At 39.5% G+C, this 22,498-nt stretch overlaps 1 protein-coding gene across 2 annotated transcripts in view; it reads left to right on the forward strand.

Annotated features, from left to right (window-relative positions):
• The window catches only part of LOC141165999 (chloride anion exchanger-like), a 58,437-nt gene extending 37,885 nt beyond the window's left edge, over positions 1–20,552 (forward strand). For both annotated transcript variants that reach the window (XM_073652182.1, XM_073652183.1), the window contains exons 11-21: positions 3,621–3,698; positions 3,789–3,884; positions 6,053–6,159; positions 6,658–6,727; positions 7,429–7,521; positions 7,606–7,701; positions 8,525–8,758; positions 8,951–9,005; positions 10,439–10,584; positions 14,866–14,940; positions 19,626–20,552. In XM_073652182.1, the coding sequence (XP_073508283.1) occupies positions 3,621–3,698; positions 3,789–3,884; positions 6,053–6,159; positions 6,658–6,727; positions 7,429–7,521; positions 7,606–7,701; positions 8,525–8,758; positions 8,951–9,005; positions 10,439–10,584; positions 14,866–14,940; positions 19,626–19,643 (1,068 nt within the window). In that variant the 3' untranslated portion in view covers positions 19,644–20,552. The remainder of the gene's footprint in view (positions 1–3,620; positions 3,699–3,788; positions 3,885–6,052; positions 6,160–6,657; positions 6,728–7,428; positions 7,522–7,605; positions 7,702–8,524; positions 8,759–8,950; positions 9,006–10,438; positions 10,585–14,865; positions 14,941–19,625) is intronic.
• Positions 20,553–22,498: the final 1,946 nt, after the last annotated feature.

The following is a 22,498-nucleotide window of genomic DNA, read 5'->3' on the forward strand; positions in this document are numbered from 1 at the left end:
GGAGATTAAGTCACAGATATATGGAGGAGACAGGTTATGGATGGCTTTATATGCCATGGTTAGGGTGTTAAACTGGAGTTTCTGGGGAGCCAGTGAAGGGATTGACAGAGAGGAGAGGCTGGGGAATAGCTGAGGGGGGACAGGTGGATTAGTCGGGCAGCAGAGTTTATGATAGATTGGAGGGGTGCGAGAGTGTTAGAGGGGAGGCTACAGAGCAGGAGGTTGTAGTAGTCGAGGCGTGCACTTGTAATGTAGGTGCTGGAATGCAACACACAGAGACACAAGGCGAGGACAGTCAGAGATGAATATATACAGTTTATATATAGATATAACAGGTATTCTGAACAAGGGAATGGCAACAGGGATAATTAACGGTAATTTCAAATATTAATAAAATGCGAAGTCTCTTAAGGTAGTGCGGTACACCCAATCATGGGAGTCACCACGTCAGTTCTTTAACTCTGTATATGGCCCTAGCGGGGGTCACCGGCTATTCCCGCTAGGCCGAAAGTCTTTTCCGGACAAAGTCAATTAAATCATGTTTAGCTTCTCCCGCCCCAACCGTTCCCCTCCCAACCTGAGTACCTAAACCCAACTGGCCCCGGTACCGTGAGTGAACAGTAGAAGTGACGGCCCTGTTCACGTATGCAGCTCCTCTACTTTCACTGGCGTGACTTTCCTGGCACAGCCGTCTCCCAACTCCTCTCTTCCTGGCCGTTGGAGGCAGTCTCTCAAGCCGTGGATAGGGGGTCCAGACCTCGTCTGTCGGCGGGCGACGTCGGATTCCACGAACTCACTCAGCACTGCAAGCAGGTTCCGACTCTCCTCAGTAGGCACAGCACTCGGGGCACACCTGTGAGGGATCCGGAGCTCATCCACCGGTGTCTGTCCGGCTGGGGCACCTCGCAGGCCTCTGGCTTAGGCCTGCCTCGCGGAGAGTCTCAGCACGTAGGGAGCACGTCTGCTCCTCTCTGCTGCTTGGCGCCAAAAACACTTCAAGCTTGGGGCGCTGGCCTCTTATACCCAGGAACTACTTCCTGGAAGTCACCTGACATGCACATCCTGGTTCTGCTTGACTGTGTCTGACCAGCAGATGGCAATCTCTCTCCATCTTTGAAGCATCCTGTAAGAATTCTGTTAAAGGCTCTCTTGCCTCTACTACACACTAGTGTTTTTGCAGATTCGTGGTTGAGGAATGTGCGGTTCCAGAAGATATTTTTGAGTTGGAGTCGGCAGGAAGTGGAAAGGGCTTGGATATGTGGTTTGAAGGAGAGATTAAAGTCCAGGGTTACCCTGAGGCAGCGAGCTTGTGGCACTGGGGAGAGTGGGCAGCCATTGACTTTGATGGATAGGTCAGTTGGGGGGGGTTGAGTGATATGGTGGAAAGATGATGAATTCAGTTATATCCATGTTAAGTTTTAGAAATCTGTCAGAGAAGAAGGATGAAATAGCAGACTGACATTGTGGGATTCTGGTTAGTAGGGAGGAGATATCGGGTCCAGAGAGGTAGATCTGTGTGTCATCAGCATAGAGGTGATACTGAAAGCCTTGGGACTCTATGAGCTGTCCCAGGCCGAAGGTGTAGATGAAGAAGACCAGGGATCCTAGGACTGAACCTTGGGGGACACCGACAGATAGGGGGCGTGATGAGGTGGTGGTGTGTGAGTGGGAGACACTGAATGTCCTGTGTGTTAAATATGAGGAGATCCAAGATAGAGCCAAGTCTTTGATGCCAAGAGATGAGAGAATCTGTAGTAAGAGGGAATGTTCCACTGTGTCAAAGGCAGATGACAGGTCCACAAGGAGGAGGACAGAGTAGTGTTCGCTTGGATTTGGCACTTAGTAGGTCGTTGGTGACTTTAGTCCGGGCAGTTTCAGTGGAGTGGTGCGGTCGGAAGCCAGATTGTAAGGGGTCAAAGAGGGAGCAGGAGGACAGGTGGGAGGACAGTTCAGAATGGACGTGTTGTTTCAGTAGTTTTGAGGCATAAGGGAGAAGTGATAAGGGGCGATAGCTAGACAGAGAGGATGGGTCAAGGGATGGCTTTTTGAGGATGGGTGTGATCAAGGCATGTTTGAAGCATGAGGGGAAGACACCACTTGTTAGTGACAGGTCGAAAAGGTGGGTTAGGGTTGGGATGAAGACTGTGGTGAGGTTAGGGATGAGGTGGGACGGGATTGGGTCAAGTTTGCAGGTATGCCCATATTAGAGGTCAGTTAAGTGCCAGGGAGTGACAGATTCCCTTTAAGGGTTGGCCCAGGACCCTTTAGTTTCAGTGAAGAGAAATTTTAATGCTTCAGCATACCTAGACATTTTGGACGCTTACATGCATCCAACTTTGTGGGATCAGGCTGGAGAAGAAACTTTTCTGCTCCAGCTTGACTGTGGCCCAGTGCACGAAGCAAGGTCCATAAAGGAACGGTTGGGTGAATTTGGAATAGGAGAACTTGAGTGATCTGTACAGAGCCTTGACCTCAACTCCATATGTACAGAGCCCTGACCTCAACTCCATAGAATTTTGGGGTCAACTAGAACAGAGATTGCAGAGCAGACTCTATCCTCCAACACCAGTGTCTAACCTTGTAAATGCTGTTCTGGATGAATGGATAAAGATTCCCACGGACACATTCCAAAACCTAATAGAAAGTTTTCCCAGAAAAGTGGAAGCAGTTTTGTCTGCAATGCAGGGGCCAACTCAATATTAATGCCTATTGATTTAGAATGAGAAGTCATAAAAGCTTCTGTATGTGTAATGTGTAAGTTTTCTGATACTTTTGTCAATATAGTATGTATACATCCTTAGATTAACTTATGCACTTTACCCTGCATGTGATAAGGATATCTACAATACAATGACAGAAATCCATTTAATTCTTGACCCTGCGAGAGTAGACTTCTGGTTGACTCCTGTCACTACCTGGCTTGCTAGATACACATGCCACGCACTTGATGTGGAACCTCCCCTGACAGTCCATAGATTATATTTATTTATATGAAGAGAAGTCACACAGTGGTGTTGAGACCTGATCTGTGCAAATACAGAACAGAAGTATTTGACATCTTCATAGCCTGACTTTACAAGCTACAATCTTGCAATGTTGTGATCCTGTTATTAGAATGATTGGAAATGATTGGTATAAATGAATAAATCAATTTATTCATCGAACGGCTTTTTTTTTTTTCTTTGCAGAATTATAGTTTTATTGAGGATTTACCTACTCAAGCTGTAGTTAATGCTCCAGAGCTTCACTTTTGCATCGTAACTGGGAACAAGAAGTTATAATCATTATCAGTCATTTTTGAGATATGGAGCTGGGTCTCCTAGTCATCTAGATTTGTACAATTGTGCACAGATTATTCCATGCTTTCTCCCTTCTCTCTTTCTCGCTACATGTCCACAATCCTACTGATAACAACCTTGGAATAGTATACAAGGAGCCACTAATACAATGTATCAACACCAAATGCCTAAACTGGAAGCATTATAAACTCTCACTCTTAAATTCAATATAAGTAATAATGTAGAATACAAATAACTGTTATAGAACTATGCTATTTTAAATGTATGCATGTATGTGTTGATATATATACATATACAATAAACCGATGTATGTATCAACAGGTGGCAGGACTTTTATCAGCTATAATAGTCATGATTGTCACTTTGGCTATTGGATTCCTCCTTGAACCACTGCAAAAGGTACAGTTATATCACAGCATTCCTTGATATAAAATAATCTCTATTAGTTAATGTATATGTAATTAACCACAAAATTTGCTTCTTTTATAGTCCGTTCTTTCAGCCCTAGTCATCATCAATCTGAAGGGCATGCTAATGCAGTTCAATGAAATCCCTAATTTGTTCCGGAAAGATAAATATGATTGTGTAAGTAGTACTTCTTCACATGAATTAGTCTTGTCCAAAAATTATTATTTTTTTTTTTTAAAAAAGGTGGCGGATGTATGTATTCTAGCTGTGGTTTTCATGGATAAATTTGTACCATTAGAGTTTATGGAGCTGTTCACATGTCCATATTTTTCTGTGGACCATGGCCACAAAAAAAAATCACAGAGATATGTCCGTTTTTTATCAGCATCCCAGACCAGAATGGGTAGCCATATAAGTCTATGGGTCTGAGCAAATCATGGACAGCACATAGACATTTGTGTGCCATACGTGTGTCGTCCATGATTAACCTATTCACAACCACCTGGATTTTTTCCTGCTTTCCAGTGCATCACATGATAAAATAAATGGTGTCATTCAAAAGAACTACTCGTATCACAAAAAGCAAACCCTCATACGGCTATGGGGACAGAAAAATGAAAAACTTATGGCTCTTGTAATAAGGGGAGAAGAAAAGTAAAGAGCAAAAACGTAAAATCGCAAGATCATGAAGGGGTTAAAATTGCAATATATAGTAGAAGCTTTGTAATTTATTTTTTAAAGACTGACACTGACCAAATACTGATGAAACCCGGATGAAAAACACTGATGAAACTTGGACCGTTTATGCATATTTTATGTTTTGTCCCCTGTTATGTACAGTGAATTTTGGAAATTAACGTAGTAGATATATCAATTACCAGATCTTTGAAGGATGTTAGAAATGTCCCACTCATAGCAAGATCAGTTATAGTAAGGAACTGCTTGCCCAGAAAAGTTAACTTTCAGACCCTTTTAATACTTGTAAGGAAAATCTATGATACTGACCAGTTGAAGACTATTATCGCAAGTCATTATAAGAAAGAAGCCACTACAGCAAGTTTAGTTAGTTTCCCTTCTTAAAAAAAATATAGTACATCATAGCTGCATATAAAATTATATTGGTTATTATTAATATGTCCTCATAACATAATAGTACAATGTCCAAGGACCAGAGCCAATAATTAATGAAAGCTGATAGACTATTACTTCAGAGCTCTTTAAAGAGCTGCCAAAAAAGAAAAGAGGGTTTTAAACAATGACAAGACGCAGGTTGTTTTCTTAATACGATTGCTTCTTTAGGTCCAAAGTTTTACCATGAGTATAGTAATAAAATGGGAGTCCATAGAGTTTTCAACTCAGTAAATTGCCTTCTCCAAGTAATTTAGATAACAGTATCTAAAACATTTAAAGAAACATAACCATTATTTGTTTTGCAAAATACTGCTCGGATTGCAATTCCAGTTTAAGTATTAAGGTAGATTATGTGTTTTCAACCATATAATATAGATTACAGCGCCATCAAATAAAAAACTGTGCTTGCATCTACAGATAGTCAGCAGGCCAAAAGTATATCTACTAAATAGGTGTCATAATGCATTTTGAATTTACAGACAAAAGACTATAATAATTTTATATAGCGCTAATATATTCCGCAAGGTTTATATATCTGGAAAAGTAATAAACAAGTAAAATGGCAAGTAATGAAAACAGTTATACAAAGAGGACGACACTCATGTCCATAAGAGATTATAATCTAAATCTGAAGGGATCAGTTGCTTGTGTTGGTAGTGTAAAGACATGGCTGTAATGGTGTTATAACTGATTACATTTATACCTTTGATGAAGAAATACACTTTGTTGTTCTTCTGTAATCAGCATTTGATTCCCCGACCCCTCTGTCTTACTCCAGTGTAACAGGTCAATGCTGAGACGACAAACAGAGGAGGCTGGTCTCATTCAAAGACTGGAGGCAGGCGGAGGGGCCAGGGAATCATAGACAGGGACGAGAAGACCCCGTGCACAGTCTGGCCCCTGTGCACCAAAATCTAATTACCAGAAAACTTCAAATGGTGATTAAAGAAGAACAACAAAGCAATCAATGTAATCAGTATTACAGCGCCATTTTATCAATGTCCTTACTTTTACATTACGAAATCACGCTGACAAGCTCTCTTTAAGATGATATATTCTTTGATTCATAACAGTTCTCATACATGTGTCTATTCCTGTTGAGTAATGAGATTTATAAAAATAATCACTGAGATCTACCAGTAATCTACTTTTATTAACCTGCCACTTCATACATTAGTGACCTCCTGTATATGGGTTATCATTGTTCTTTGCAGTTGGTATGGGTGGTGACCTTTCTTGCTGCTGTCTTACTTGGCCTTGATCTTGGCCTGGCAGCAGGCGTAGGATTCGAGCTGCTGACAGTGGTATTTCGTGCCCAATTGTAAGTACAGTAATACATTACACTATAAGTCATTTGTATCTATTACCTAATACAAGAGGAAAGTAGACAAGACAGAGCAGCTCCAGGCGCTGATGCTAAATGGCAGATGGGGGATTTATAACAGCTATTAAAAAAGGGACGGATGCTATCCTCAGCACAAATGGCATAGTGGGTCATATATAAATAAGTGACAAAGAATGTATAATTGGTGGAGAAGGGTTGAACTTGATGGACCTAGGTCTTTCTTCGACCTATGTAACTATGATTGTTTGAATGATACACGTACCATAGTTTATTTTAGTGAAAACTTTGCCTAAATCTTTACAAGCTTTGGAGCGTGATGTTGCATGGAAGGAGAATCTTGGTAGCAATAGGCTATGATAGTTTGGACTGTTCAATATTATTTTTACATATATACATGTTATATACATGTTTTAGGCTATATAAAAGTAATCTAAATACAGCAAAACTCTTTTAATTTCTTTGTGTTTTTTTCAGCCCAAAATGTTCTCAGGTGGTAAATATTGGAGGAACGGACATTTACAGGAACAGAAAAGACTATAAAAATGTAAGCTGCAAACACAATTAAAGCTGAACTAGCAGTCAGAGTTTAACAACATTTTCAATCCGTATTTTATGTCCCATTATCAGGGCCTTATAGAGATTGTCCTACAATCACAGCTTATCTCCTATCCACAGGAAAGGAAATGAGTGTCTGATGGATCGGAGTCACACCTCAGGGATTGCCACTGATCACAACAGCACAGCTTAGCTATCACTGACCGTCCCATTGACAATGCGTGGAAAGGCGATGTGCATGTACACACGCATCGCCCTTCTAAAATGGTACACAGGAGTCCCATTTTCCTGATAAGGGAGGATCCTAGAGGTGGAACCCCAGTGATCAGACACTTATTATGACCTATCCTGTAGATGATAAGTTGTGATTTGTGATTAGGAGACACATCCATGTGTCATAGGTCAAGTAAGGACCGTGATGGACGGACTGGCAGCGGGTCTCTTGATCCTCATATATGCCTATGAAGCTGTCACGTCCGCTCCAGGAAACCTGAGGCCAATTTGTGCATCATGGTCCGCACACATAGATGTAGGTGAATGTGGCATAAGGCCCTTTTTGTACTGTGGGCACCTGTACAAAGAGCCCATTAGAACTGTTGGTAGCTTTTCCCATGAGTTTTGCATTTCTTTCCGACAATTGAAAATGTCAGTCTTGTGTTATCACTGAACTCTCATGCTTGTCTTTTACAGATCTATCAGCATCATGGAATCAAAATTTTCAGATGCCCATCGCCAATATTTTTTGCCAATATTGATTTTTTTAAAGATAAACTTATTACAGCCGTAAGTCCAGAATAAATTACATTTATGGTTTCAATGTCATTGTAAGAAAACATAGTAACATTGCAACATGACTATCCATTATAGGCAGATTTTAACCCCCTGAGAGTGCTGCGCAAACGCAACAAAGCTCTAAGAAAAATAAAGAAGCTGATAAGTAAAGGGGAACTCCAGATCCTGCGAGTAAGTCTTAAGGAGCAATTCCGTATACAAATTATTTATTTAGCATCACTAACATCATTTTAGTATAAATCAAGATAAAAATTGCCTGGCTTTAATCCAGCAAGCCAACGCATTGCCAAGTGTTTGATGAAGGCCAGGCCAGGCATTTTTTTTCCTTTTCTTTTTGCACAGAAGGAACAGTCTAGGTCCTTCTGCTAATGGCTGTAGGCACATAATGCTGTATATTTTCATTGAATAAAATAGCATTTACATTTTCCTATGGTAAAATCAAGAGGTCCATCACAAACAAACTTTTTTTTTCTTCAACACAAAATTCCCTATAATCCGGACAATTACCCTATAAGTGTATGCTTATTTTTATGCATTTGCTGGAAATAATAATAATAATCGTTTTATTTACATAGCGCCAACATATTCCGCAGCGCTTTACAATTCAGACAATTTACAGACATTATGGGCACTGTCCCCACTGGGGCTCACAGTCTACAGTCCCTATCAGTATGTCTTTGGAGTGTGGGAGGAAACCCATGCAAACACGAGGAGAACATACAAACCCCTTGCAGATATTGTCCTTGGTGGGATTTGCACCCAGGACCCCAGTGCTGCAAAGCAACAGTGCTGACCACTGAGTCACTGTGCAAATGACTGAAAGATCTACTTAGAAGGGTGATCAGCATACTTTAGGCATGTATTGTACATTACATTTTCAAACACAGTTATATAAGTATAAATATCATCATATTGGGAAGAAATAAATTCAGTAGTTTTGATTACTTCACCTTTTTTGGTATTTTAGTTAATTGGATTTCACTTTGTATTGTAGAAAGGTGTCATTTCAACATCAGGAAACCAGTATGAGTCTGAAGAAGAACTAGACAATAACAGGATTGAAGAGCTGGACCAACCAATTAACACCTCGGACCTTCCATTTGTTATAGACTGGAATTCTGATCTTCCAGACCATTTGAGGGTTCCCAAAATTGATATCCATAGTTTAATCATTGACTTTGGAGCAGTGTCATTTCTTGATATGTCTGGAATGAAGGGTCTAAAATCGGTATGTTATACATATTTGCTTATTACCCTGAAACTTACACTTATTATTGTTCCAATCTAGTGTTGTAGAGATGTATACTGTCCATGCAAGAACAATTAGCAAAGATGAGCAGGCATAAATACTTCTATTCATATACTAGAGGATAAAGAATACCTTATTTACATTTAAAAAAAAAAAATTTTTTCTTTTTAGATAATGAAAGACTTTCTTAAGGTTGATGTGGATGTCTATATTGCTGCAATAGACAGTAAGTGATATTTTTTGAATATTTCATAATTAAGGGAAAAAAAAGGAATAGGGAAACTATGAATATGTTTGGCAGCAGTTTCAAGAAAATGGAGAGGATAGGTAGGCTTCAAACCGATTGACTTTGTGCCACTAGTTGTGTTTTTAAATCTGGCTTTATAATTAGAGATGAACTGATCGATCCGCAAAAAGTTGAGTTTGAGTCGAATTTCCTGAAAATTGCAGTTCCATGTAAATTTGAACACTTTGAGATTCGATTCATGATTTCCAAAAGATAAAACTTGCTTCTCCAGTATAGGAAATGGTGCCAGGCATTAGGGAGCTGGCTAATGTCGCTTTGAGCAGCCAAGCGGGCTCCCAATAATGCCCAGCAGCTATGACTTCACATCCTAGTTTTCTCATAACTTGTAAAGTGATGGTCAGTACTCAACTGGATCATCATTTAATTTATAGAGCCTGATTCAATAAGACTGTCGTTGTTCTCGTGAGACTTAATGAAGAAGCGTGTTAGAGTAGGATGCGCCGAATACATTAAGAGGCACATGCCACTTAATGAATTTGGTACATCTTTTCAGTTAAGTGTGCCTTGCCAGAATTTTTACTCCAGTCAGGGTAAAACAGGGACTGAAATAACATTTCTGGGATGAATTACACGACTAAAATGTGTAACTTTTATGAATTGCAAGGTCGGGCACCACTACACCCTGTCCCATCCATGCTTTGCATTTTGGCAGTGCTTGCCAGGACTGGCATTAAAATATCAAAAGTCAAATATCTAATGTATACAGCCATAACACTAGTTTGATTAGTAAAATTGATCTGACAGACTCCCTGTAAAGGCAGAGCTATGTCTATGCGCCTGTATTTTGACAGAAGTAGGTCTCTGAGATACACAGTTGCCACTGTTTGGTAATTCAGGTTGCACCATATTAATAGGTTATTCCCCTGTAGAAACAATCATAGAACAGACAATGATTTTTTCGTGATTGATTCATACTGATTACAGCAGGTAAAAAAAGCACTGTATGTTTCCATATGAAAATTGAGGTATATAGGGGTACAATCAAAGACATGTAGATAGCTTATAGAAGCAATAGGTCGCATATTACAGCTCCGTCCAGTCAGCAGTTTTAACTGGCTGAATAGAATTTTTAAAAAACTTGACATACTAAGGACAACCCTGGGACTTATAATTAATATATTTCATCATCATATAATTTTATAATAATATAACACGCCTCGGAATGTTTTAAAGTCTTAAATTGTAAGATTAAAGCCAAACCCGTACAATGGCCCCAAACACCAAAGAACTGAGCCAAAATGGCCAGTTTTGAGCACAATTTGTTGTCTTTTTGGCTTGGAATTGTCCAATCAAAATTGACTGTTGCACATGAAAATATTTGATAAATGTTTTTACAATATTTCTGTTTTCAGGTAATGTATTGGAAAAACTTGTAAAATGTGGCTTTTTTGATGATGATATTACAACCTCAATAATTTTCCTGACCATCCATGACGCAGTCTTACATGTGCTAGAAAAAAAGAGTCTTGGCAGTTTGGCTAAATTTATAGAGGTTCAGGTAATTACCTTTTTTATGCAGTTTCATAATGTCAGTTATTGCAAATCTATGTGATGTAAGTTTGTAAATATACCATTTATTTGATTAGAATAACCTGAAAACTCTAAGGCTGAGTTCACAAGAGTGGTAGTATGCTGTGCATGTATTAAGGCGGTTTCATAGTGCATTTACTGGTCCTGTAATTTTTACAGGTGAGAATTTTGAGAAATAATTTTTTCAACATATTTTACCTGTAAAATCTACGCAGACAATATCAACTCAGCTTAAAGAGGTTGCCCACTACTTTTACATTGATGATCTATCCTGGTCATCATTGTCTGATCAGCCGGGGTCCAACACCTGCCACCCCTGCCAATCAGCTGATATCGGTGTCGGCCGCTGGCAGGAAGTACTCACTTGCTGAGCTGCTCCATCTACTTGTAGTGGCCACCGCAGGGTGGTCTCCTGCTGGCGGCCGCCGCCGACATTGATAACAGCTGATCGTGAGGGCGCCAGGTGTCAGACCCCGGCCGATCAGACATTGATGACCTATTCTAATGATAGGTCATCAATGTAAAAGTAGTGGACAACCTCTTTAAAGAGTAATTATCACCAGCCGGGGGCTGCCCTTATTATTTTATTTTTAAAAAAGTGAGCTGTCTCTAACGGGTGATTTTTCTAAATATTATTTACTAACAAAAGTGGCCAGAAGTATCCCTAATGCCCTTCTAAAAGACCTGACTTCCTAACAAAAGTCGAATCCGGACTTCCAGGCTTTTGGATCCAATGCCCTACTAGTTGTGAAAGCGCGAGATGTTATTGTTATATCTGTCGCTTTACACTAAACCAGCCCAGCCATATTCTTTTCGAATTGGTTACCAATTGGTACCCACTGTAATAATGTTACCATCCGTTAACTGCTTAGCAATGGATGTGGCAGTGTTCGGTTAGTGCAAAGAGGGAGATTTAGCGATAACAAGCAGAAACTCGTATTTTCATAGCAAGGAGGTCCCCAGAGGGTTGTGGGATCCAACTCAGCATGTTGGAATCCCACAACCTGTGAGTTCAGAAATTTGGGGTTTTAGCAACACTTCTGACCACTTTTGTACATAAGGGCTCATTTAGATGTCAGTGATTTGTGTATGTATGCCAAAACCAGGAGTGGAACATACAGAGAAAAACTATAATTGAAAGATTGACACCTGTTCTGTGTTTTGGAGACCCTTCTGGTTTTGGCTTATAAACAATGATGAAAAATCACTGACGTATGTATGAGCCCTAAGGGTTATTTAGAAAAATACCCAGTTTGAGTCTGCACACTCTTTTCTTACATCCCACACCCGGCAGGTGATGGCCCGCAATTGTTAACCTGTTAAATGCCTCTGCCAATCTCTGACAGTGGAATTTATGCAAGCTGGCATGCATGCACATCCTTATTTCCGCCCATTGGCGCGCCCGTGACAAGGTTGCGGGTCACCGATGGGTTGCCATGACAGCTGAGGGTCAACTGATGACCACCGTGCGTGTCATTATGGAGCTTCCTTGAATCCCAACCTGTGGCATCGCTGTATATAGCACATGCGATTGGACAATTGAATCTTCAAGCCCCGTAAGGGGGTAACAAGAACAGTGAAAAGTAAAAAAAAATGTTTTAAAAAATATATGAAAAAAAAACATAAAAAGTTCCAATAACCCCTCTTTTCCCCCATTGAAAATAAAGATATTAGTTTTTTTTTAAATACATATATGTGGTATCACCAAAAAATGAAAATGTTACGGATCTCGGAAAATGGCGAAACAACGAACTGTTTTCACCTTCATGACTAGGCCAAATTTTACAATTCTGACCAGTGTCAATTTATGTGGTAATAACTCTAGAACACTTCAACGGATCCCAGTGATTCTGAGACTGTTCTTTAGTGATGCATTGTACTTCATGATAGTGGTAAAATTAGTTCGACATGACTTGCGCTCTCTTGTGAAAATATCGGAAATTTGGTGAAAATTTCACAATTTTCAAACTTTTAATTCTTATGCCCTTAAACCAGAGAGGTATGTCACACAAAATAGTTAATAAACAACATTTCCCATATGTGTACTGTACATCTGCATCGTTTTTTAAAAATATTTTTTTTGTTAGGAAGTTAAAAGTTTATCAGCAGTTTCTCATTTTTTCCAACAAAATTTATAAAACAATTTTTTTAGGGACCACATCACATTTGAGGTAACTTAGGGGGCCTATATTACAGAAAATACCCAAAAGTGACACCATTCTAAAAACTGCACCCCTCAAAGTCCTCAAAACCACATTCAAGAAGTTTATTAACACTTCAGACTATTCACATGAATTAAAGGAATGTAGAAAGAAAAAATGAACATTTTCCTTTTTTTCATAAAAATGTTACTTTAGCCCCATATTTTTATTTTCACAAGGGTAACAGGAGAAAATGGAATACACAATTTGTTGTGCTATTTGTCCTGAGTACACCAATACCTTATCTGTGGCAGGAAACTACTGTTTGGGCACACAGCAGGGCTCGGAAGGAAAAGAACACAGTTTGACTTTTTGAATGCAAAATTAGTTAGAGTAGATAGTGGACGCCATGTCGCATTTGGCGAGTCCCTGATGTACCTAAATATTAGACGCCTCAAGGAATTTATCTAAATTTGTAGTGAGTATCTTAAACCCAAAGGTGCTTCACAGAATTTTATAACATTGAGCAGTGAAAATGAAAAAAATAATTTTTCCCCAAAAATGTTACTTCAGCCCCAAATTTTGAATTTTCACCAAGGTAACAGGATAAAAAGGTCCATACAATTTGTTGTGCAATTTGTCCTGAGTATGCCGATACCCATATGTGAGGAAAAACTACTGTTTGGGTGCACGGCAGGGCTTGGAAGGGAAAGAGAGCCATTTGACTTTTGAAGTGCAAAATTGTCTGGAATAGATAGCGGGTACCATGTTGCATTTGCAGAACTGTTGATGTGCCTAAACAGTGGAAAGCCCCCACAAGTGACCCCATTTTTGAACCTACATCCCTCAAACAACTTATTAAGAGGTGTAGTGAGTACCTTGAACCCACAGGTGCCTAAATAGTAAAAACCACCAGCTCTGCAAGGGCAACAAGGAGTCCACTATCTATTCCAGACAATTTTGCACTCCAAAAGTCAAAAACTGCTCCTTCCATTCCGAGCGCTGCTATGCACACAGACAGTAGTTTCCCCCCACGTATGGGGTATCGGCGTACTCAGGACAAATCGCACAACAAATTGTATGGACCATTTTCTCCTGTTACCCTGGTGAAAATTAAAAATTTGGGGCTGAAGGGACATTTTTGGTGAAAATGTATTTTTTCATTTTCACGGCTCAAAGTTATAAAATTCTGTGAAGCGCCTTTTGGGTTGAAGCAACTCACTACACATCTAGATAAAGTCCTTGAAGGGTCTAGTTTCCAAAAGTTTTGATCGCTCTTGATCCCGGCATCTGGAGGGTTAATGATCCAGGGGTGGTGCTGGCTGTTACTGCAGGACTTTGACTGTTAGCTGTACCAAGCTGCTGTGGTGATCATGCGAGAAGTGCTGATGTTTGAGCAACGCTCTGCACGATCATGCTGTGGTCGGTTAGTAAGATTGACTGACCGATGATAGCAATCTGAGTGTGGGCACCGCTGACATGGGTCCCCGTACCTCTTCCCGTGCCGCTCAGCTGTCAGCATTTACACGTAGTGACAGTTTTAAATCATGATGGACATAGCATGTCTTGATGCGGTAAGTGACACCTGCTGATGACGTGCTATGTCCGTCATTAGTCCTAAAGGGGTTAAGCATATAGGTGGTTCTGTCCAAGAGTTCACATTGATATTGGTCTGTTTGTTTCTGAAAATGGTTACAAATGATTGAACCATGATTATCAAAAAAATGTAGATTTTGCACTGAATCGGGAATCTACTGTATGTCACCTGATCTTAGTATAGAGTGGGTATTAGTTGTGATAGACAATAGTTTATAAAGAGGACTTGAAGCCTGACTGTGAAGCCAAGTCAGCGCAGAATAAATGAGTTACCCTGTACAGGAAATATATTATCAATTTCGGTAATTTTTTCAATTTTGGTGATGGTCCTACAATGTGCAGTTATTAGGGTTGGCATGAGCTAGGAAAGTGAATTGCAATTTATTCTCTTTTCCAAAATATTAATTACATGCCATTTTAATGCATCAGGCAATGCACGAACTGACCTTTTACATTTTTCGCTGCTCATTATTATGTCACATGATTTGTAAAATAGTATTTTTACTTACAAGGAGGAAGTTAAAGAGACAAAATTTGATGCAGAAGAACATTTAAAAAGACCAGCAGTAATGAATAATGACTATACTGTGAGTATATTTCTTTAAAGTATTGTTCATATATTAATTTACTGTAAGGGCGGACCAGATTGGCCTATATCCTCAGGACCATGTTTGTATGAAAACAATGTACGTAAGGAATAAATATCAATAAAAGTACACATGTGGCAGATTAACTGCAGAAATTAAGGTTGTGTCTGTGCAAGCAGATGAATGAGACAGTCATAGAAACTTCTGAAACAAATGCGTCACATGTGAATATAGTTTAAAAAAGCACTATTAACCACTTAAGGATTGAGCGACTTTGTAGGTTAATGAGCGGGCCTCATTTTTTAAAACTGACCACTGTCATTTTATGAGGTAATAACTCTGGAACGCTTCAACGGATCCCCCTGATTCTCAGACTGTTTTTCATGACATATTGTACTTTATGATAGTGGTAAAATTTGTTTGATATGACTTGCGTTTATTTGTGAAAAAATTGGAAATTTGGTGAAAATGTAAAAAATGTCACAATTTTCAAACTTTGAATTTTTATTCCCTTAAACCAGACAGATATGTCACACAAAATAGTTTATAAATAACATTTAACTTTTTTTCACAAAAATTTTACTTTAAACCCAATTTTTTTTTATTTTCACAAGGGTAACAGAAGAAATTTTGCTGTACAATTTCTTCTGAGCGGGTGCGAATACAGCGATACCAGATTTATGTCGGGTTTTTATGTTTGGCTGCTGTCACACACTAAAAGACGCTTTTTTTTGCAAAAACAAATTTTTTCATCGCCATGTTTTGATAGCTATCATTTTTCCATATTTCGGCCGACAGAGTCATGTGAGGGCTTGTTTTTTTGCGTGAAGAGTTGACGTCTTTATTGATACCATTTTTGGGCACATGACATGTTTGATCGCTTTCTATTCCGATTTTTGTTAGGCAGAATGAACAAAAACCAGCAATTGAGGAATTGTTTTTGGTTTTTTTTTATTCTGTTTCTCATGTAGTAAAATTGATAAGGCAGCTTTATTCTTCTGGTCAATATGATTACAGCGATACTTCATTTATGTCATTTTTTTATGTTTTGGCGCTTTTATAAAAACTTTTATAGAAAAAAGAACTATTTTTGCATTGCTTTATTCTGAGAGCTATAACTTTTTTTATTTTTCTGCTGATGGAGCTGTATGGCAGCTTGTTCTTTGCAGGACAAGATGAGGTTCTCAGAGATACCATTTTTATTTACATTAGTTTTTTTGATCGTGTTTTATTCCACTTTTATCAAGCAGTATGATGAAAAAGCATAGTTTGCTAGGATTTTTTTTTTTTTACGGCGTTCACTGAAGGGGTTAACTAGTGTGGCACTTTTACTTTTATAGATCGGATTTTTCCGGATGCGCCGACGATATCAAATATGTGTACTTTTTTTGTTTATTTAAATTTTTTTACATAAAAATGTGTATTTATTAGTGTAATATTTTATTTTTTTTTATTATTTTGTAATTTTTTTTTTTACAGATTTTTTTTACTTTTTAACTTAGTCCCTTTATGGGACTTTCACTTTTTTTACTGCAATGCATTGTACCTATACTGAGCTGTGAGCATGTTCTCAGAAGCTTTCCGTAGCTTGGTGACACGGGGGTGACGATCTAAAGCCGCGGTAGCTCCCTTTCCTCTGCCTGCCTCCTGAATGTTGCGATCACGCTCGATCGCAGCATTTAGTGGGTTAAACAGCCAGGAGCGGTGCTGGCACGGCTCCAGGCTGTTTAGTGCAGGAGCTCAGTCACTGGCAGTGCCGAGCTCCTGATCTGATCGGGCAGGAGGTGCTGATATTTCAGCACCTCCTGCGCGATCATGCTGTGATCGGTCAGTCAGATTGACTGACCGATTACAGCCCTTTGGGTGGGGGACCAACGACAAGGGTCCCCGCACCTATTCCCGTGCTGCTTAGCTGTCAGTGAGAGCTGTTGGCACTGAACTGTCACTGGATGTTTGCACGCAGTGACAGTTCAAAGTCATAATGGGCATAGCACATCAAGGAGCGGGAACTGACACCCACTCTTGACATGCTATGTTCGTCATTGGTTGTTAAGGGTTTAAAGTGTGTTTACATAATTTTGTAGGAAAAAAAGTTTTTTGCAGTAAATATTTTGTCCAGTCTAGCAATAGAAATGTACGTTTTTAAATCATTGTTTTCTCATTTACTATCATTTAGTGGGAAAAAAGGAGAAAACAAAGCGTACACTATACAATAAAAGTACTGTCCTACTTCTCTGTTATTTCCCTAGTAATGTAGGAATAAATTGACAGCTGGGTGTTGCAAGTTGGTGGCAGGGGATTTCCCTGCACAGTTTAACACTGTCCAATCAGGGATAGTGGTATAAGGATGTGCAGGAATAACACCCTTTTGATAAAGTCAGTGTCAACACCCAGCTGTTAATTTACTCGTAAATTTCTCAGAGGAAAAATGAGCACTCATACTAAGGCCATGTTCACACGTTGAGTATTTGGTCAGCATTTTACCTCAGTATTCATAAGCCAAAACCAGTTGTGGGTGATAAATACAGAAGTGGTGACGTGTTTCTATTCTACTTTTCCTCTGATTGTTCCACTCCTGGTTTTGGCTTACAAATACTGAAGAAAAATACTGAACAAATACTGAATGTGTGATCGTGGTCTTAATCCCACACCTAAGAGCCAATGTGATAATGTCTTCATATGGCTATATCATAATAAAAAGGAACCTTATTAACAAAGCCAATGGAAGGGTAACCTTTAAGGGGTTATTTCCATCTGATAAACTGAAAGCATATCACTAGAAGATACCATCACTCTGTGATCATTCACAGTTCGACCCTAAGAACTCCGACTGATCCTGAGAATGAGGACTCCAGCATTGTTTTATCCTTGCAAAGGGGTTATAGGGGACTTTGGGATTTTTCTTCCTATGGGGCCAAGAATTTACACGCAGACAATTGATAACTACCTGCCTGTTCTTCTCTCAGACAATCTCTCCCTGCTCAGGCGGCAATTCTCCTGTTTCCTTTGACCCCACGTCAACAGAGCAGTTCATTCTTTTCCGGTATGCTCTGTCGTTGAAGCATCACTTCCAACGTCATGCCAACTGACTGCCAGCTACCCATAGTTAGACATTGGGGAGCTGGCTGTCAATCAGCATGACGTTGGCAATGACTAACCAACGACAGTGCAGAAAGGAAGAGAAGGAGCTACTCTGTTGACGTTTCATGATAGGAAGCAAGACAATCACCGGCAGGAGTGGTCCGTGACTCTGTGAGTCGTAAGAGATTGTCGCTTGGCAGAACAAACAGGTAGCTAACAATTAACTGCTGGTAAATTCTTGGCCCCATACGAAAAGAACCCAAAAGTCCCAGATAGCCCCTTGAAGTGCTTATGTAAAAGAATATGATAGTGCTGCCGTATCCTGCACAGTCGGTGTCAGGAAGTGCTTGATACAGGAAAAACTATAAGGCTGCGTGCCCACGATGCGGATTTAATGCGTTTCCGCGACGCCATTTCAGTACAACCATTAATTTTGCAGAATCGCGGCGAAATCGCCGCCATTGACTTGCATTGGACCGCATAACATCTGCATGACTACACGTACACATGCGGATATTATGCGATTCAATGCCCGGATGGTACCTGGGTCTGGAGAAGAGGAGACTCTCCTCCAGACCCGAGTACCATAGTACCTGTAGTTAAAAAATACTTAAAATAAAAAAAAAAACATATACTTACCTTCTAATGGCCCCCTGTCTGTTCCCGGCGGTGCTGCTGGCTCTTCGGCTGCTCGCGGTGTTGTAAAAGGACCTTCCATGACGTCATTTAGTCATGCGGCAGGTCACGCGACTGCTGACGTCGGCGGTCGCATGACCTGTCACATGACTAAATGACATCATGGAAGGTCCTTTTTATAGCACCGCGAGCTGCTGAAGACACCGAATGCACCGGAGAAGGAGACCGGGGGCCATCGGAAGGTGAGTATAATATTTTTTTTAATTTTCAACATTTTTATTCTTTTTTTTTACTATTGATGCTGCATTTGCAGCATCGTAACTTGGTCACACAACATAAATCCATGCCGGTTGCATGGATTTATATAGTGTGACCAAGTTGTCAAGCACTTTTCCAAGTGATGCTAAAATCGCTTGGAAAAGCGCTTGACAACCCGCATGCGAAATCGCAAGTTCAAAACATTTCACAAACGCTTCTACCTGGCAGAAAAAATGCATGTAAAATCCACATGCGTTTTTTCTGCCAGGGAGATGCAGAAACGCCCAGGAAAAATCCGCAGCATTTCTCCATCGTGGGCACATAGCCTAAAGGGGACAAAGCACTAGATCAGCGCAGCTCCATCCGCCTCAGGATTGGTCAGCTCTTAGAGGTTGAAACCCAATAGATCACAAAGTGATGGCATATCTTAGCAATACATGATCTCTGTATCAGATAGCAATAACATTTTAGGGCTCTATTCACACCACATTTAGGGCATCTAGATGACGTGTGCATTTTATTTTGATTCCTACAAAAAAGTGTTGCTAACTGTATGTGAATTTTACACATCTAAATGTCACACAAAATTATTATTAGTTCATCTGCCATTGACCTTCATTGGCCAACATACGTATACTTGACATTGCCACTTGAGAGAAACTCATGCCTATGCGCTAGACATTTGACATTTTTAATGTTCTTCTTTCTAGATTGGTGCGAAGCTGTGATCTCATGAAGTCATACAGCACATCACCTGAAAATGTTCTTATAGGGGGTCTCCACTTAATAATTTATGGATATAATAATTATGAGAAGCAAACAGAGATCTTCAAATATCGCAGTCAATGATGCAGCTTTGCTTTTTTTTAATAAGAAGATTTTATTTAAAGTAAAGTATTCATCCTATTATATCTATTTTTACATGTTACAACACGATTTCTGATTTTCCAACCTGAGCTGAAATCATAAGAATGTTTTCCAGAACTTTCTACTTCTTAAAAAGAATGCCGATGCCAAAGTGTACTGATGCAAGAAACCAGTAAAGGAAAAGAAACAAGGAGGAATGTATCTTTACAGTGCGGATTTAAATGCTTTTCAAGATGTATGGAAATGTGGGCTATAAACCCTACAAGTAATGTAATAGCTGAATTCTATTACCCATTTAGGATCTCAACATAGTCCCAAAAAGCCTGAAAGTAATATAAATAAGAGGACAGATTACAACTGTGCTTCTTATGCATATTTACTATACCAATAACTCTTAATATTTGATCAACCATGTTACAGTGTGTATACTAGCCAAAGATAGATCTGCATAGCATGAGGCTATGCAGAACATGAACATGCAATTGTACATAAAAGGAAAGGTATTATGTTAATGTACCCATAGACTAATGATTCAAAAAGCAATTAACATGTATATTATGTAAGTAAATATGATCAGAAATAAAATAACATTCATTAATATACCACACTGCCAGGGGGACCAATGATGGATAACGACTGAAAATTAACCATAGCATGATGGTGATTTATATTGTTGCCAGTATGTACTAACAGGTAGCAGAGCACAATGTTGTAGACTTGTGAAGGTTATCTCCTAAAGGCTGATACATATGGCAATGCACTATTAACAGCCCCATACTTAAATGTGGTACAAACGCTGGGCACCATCAGATCTGGTAGGTTCCATGATATTCTCAACTAGAAGCAATACTTCCAGCATACACAAGATGCCACAATTTCGTTTTCTGTCGAAACAGAACAGAATCTGACAATGAAAACTCTTAATATAACTCCGTATAAAATCAGAGGCATGCACAGATACAGTAGGGGTCTTATGCATAAAAATAAGCTGCAATTCAGCTTTCTGCGTGATGCCTAAGGCTATGTTCACACTGGATTTTCGAGCAATCAAAAATATTCGTTTTTCAAGCACAAAACACTTCAGAAATCACTCTTTTTCTCTGGAGTATAAGGGGGGACATACAGTATCTCCTTGTGGAGAGTGCCAAGCCAGCATAGCAAGATTTATATGCCATGAAATGAATTTCTGTGAATTTAAATATGCAAATAGCCTCTTCAGAGTGGAAGAGGACTACAACTCTAATGCCACCTTGGGGACAGCTACCCTATAAGTCAATTCCGTCCTTTTCAACGGGACCTTTCATCTAATTTTTCATGTTGAACTGGACACACAATGTAATAGTGGCAGCAGAGCGGAACGAAATGTTAACACAGTGAAAGGGGTTTTTTTTATTTCGCCTCTCTCAGTTTTTTGCAATGACTTAATTTTTGTTCAGTCCAAATGGGTGTCATCAGGTAGTTTTCACAGGGGGGCATATATTTCTCGCTGTATGATGCTGGCCAATCATAAGCAGTAAGCCACACAATGGAGAAGAAATAACACCCCCCCTCCTCCCCACAATAGCATAGAGCAGGTTTCTAGTTTCTAAGGCTACATTCCCACAATGCGTGTTTCGTGAGTTTCAGATGTTGCAGATTTTTGAAAAAAATGCAAGTAACCTATTTTGCTTAATTGGCGCAGAAAAATTGCAACAACGAAACCTCAAAAAAAGCTAATCGTGGGAACATAGCCTAAGTAGGTGAGATATACATTGTCAGAAAGCCTGATCTCCTGGTCTAACCTACTACATTATTATAAAGAGCTGGGAGTAGAACACAGATGACTAACACCTTTAAGATAAGGTCCCAGCAGTCATTGTGGGGGAGGGGCAGCACAACTGAGTTTAGCCATGTCACATTACAAACGCTTATATAAGATCTTCTTTCATAGCACAATCATCGCTGCTGAACTCCCCCTCCTCCCACACTACCTGTACACAGATTATCTGATCATTAGGTGTCAGTATTAGACTTTTGTCTGCTGTACTCACAGCAATTTGTACTCACTCTACTACAGTGTGAGCAGAGCAGGCTACTCCTGTATGAGACATATAATGACAGCCTGCTTTGCTCATATAAAGCACCTATCTGAAAGGTGTTTGTCATCTGTTCTCTACTCCCAGCACTTTCTAATCATGGAGAAGGTTAGACCAGGAGATCAGGTTGTCTGACATATATACTTTTCACACACTAAGAAACTTGCTCTAAGCTATGGTGGAAGCATGTTCTTCTTTCTCCAGTGTGTTGCTGCCTGCAGCCACTATTACACTGAGTGTCCAGTTAGTATGAAAAATTTGGTGAGATGTCCTGTTTAACAAGATTTGTTACATGGCTTAGAATGAAGTGGATATTTGCATATCTTTTTTTTCTGAAGTTTTGTACATCTAAAGCATCTTTTCTTCTGCCAGCGTATTTTTTTAGGGTTTCCTGGCGTTTTTTTTACTGGCATTCTCTGGATTTTTTTAAATCCATTAAATAATAAAGAAAACACAGGCATTTTTTGAGCAAAATCCCAGTTAAAATGTTCTGGATGTTCTGTTGTAAAGTAAGTAAAGTAAAGTGTCTTCCTTGTTGAAAATGCCAGAAAAATGTATATTTTACTTCTTTTAAAAACTTAGGATCTTTGGAAGCCTGAAGTATCTGAAAGAAGTTCAAAAGCCTGAACATACGAATCAGA

This window comes from Phyllobates terribilis, unplaced genomic scaffold, assembly GCF_046119375.1.
Source record: "Phyllobates terribilis strain yellow unplaced genomic scaffold, ASM4611937v1 Scaffold_11__3_contigs__length_659146591, whole genome shotgun sequence".
NCBI lineage: Eukaryota > Metazoa > Chordata > Amphibia > Anura > Dendrobatidae > Phyllobates > Phyllobates terribilis.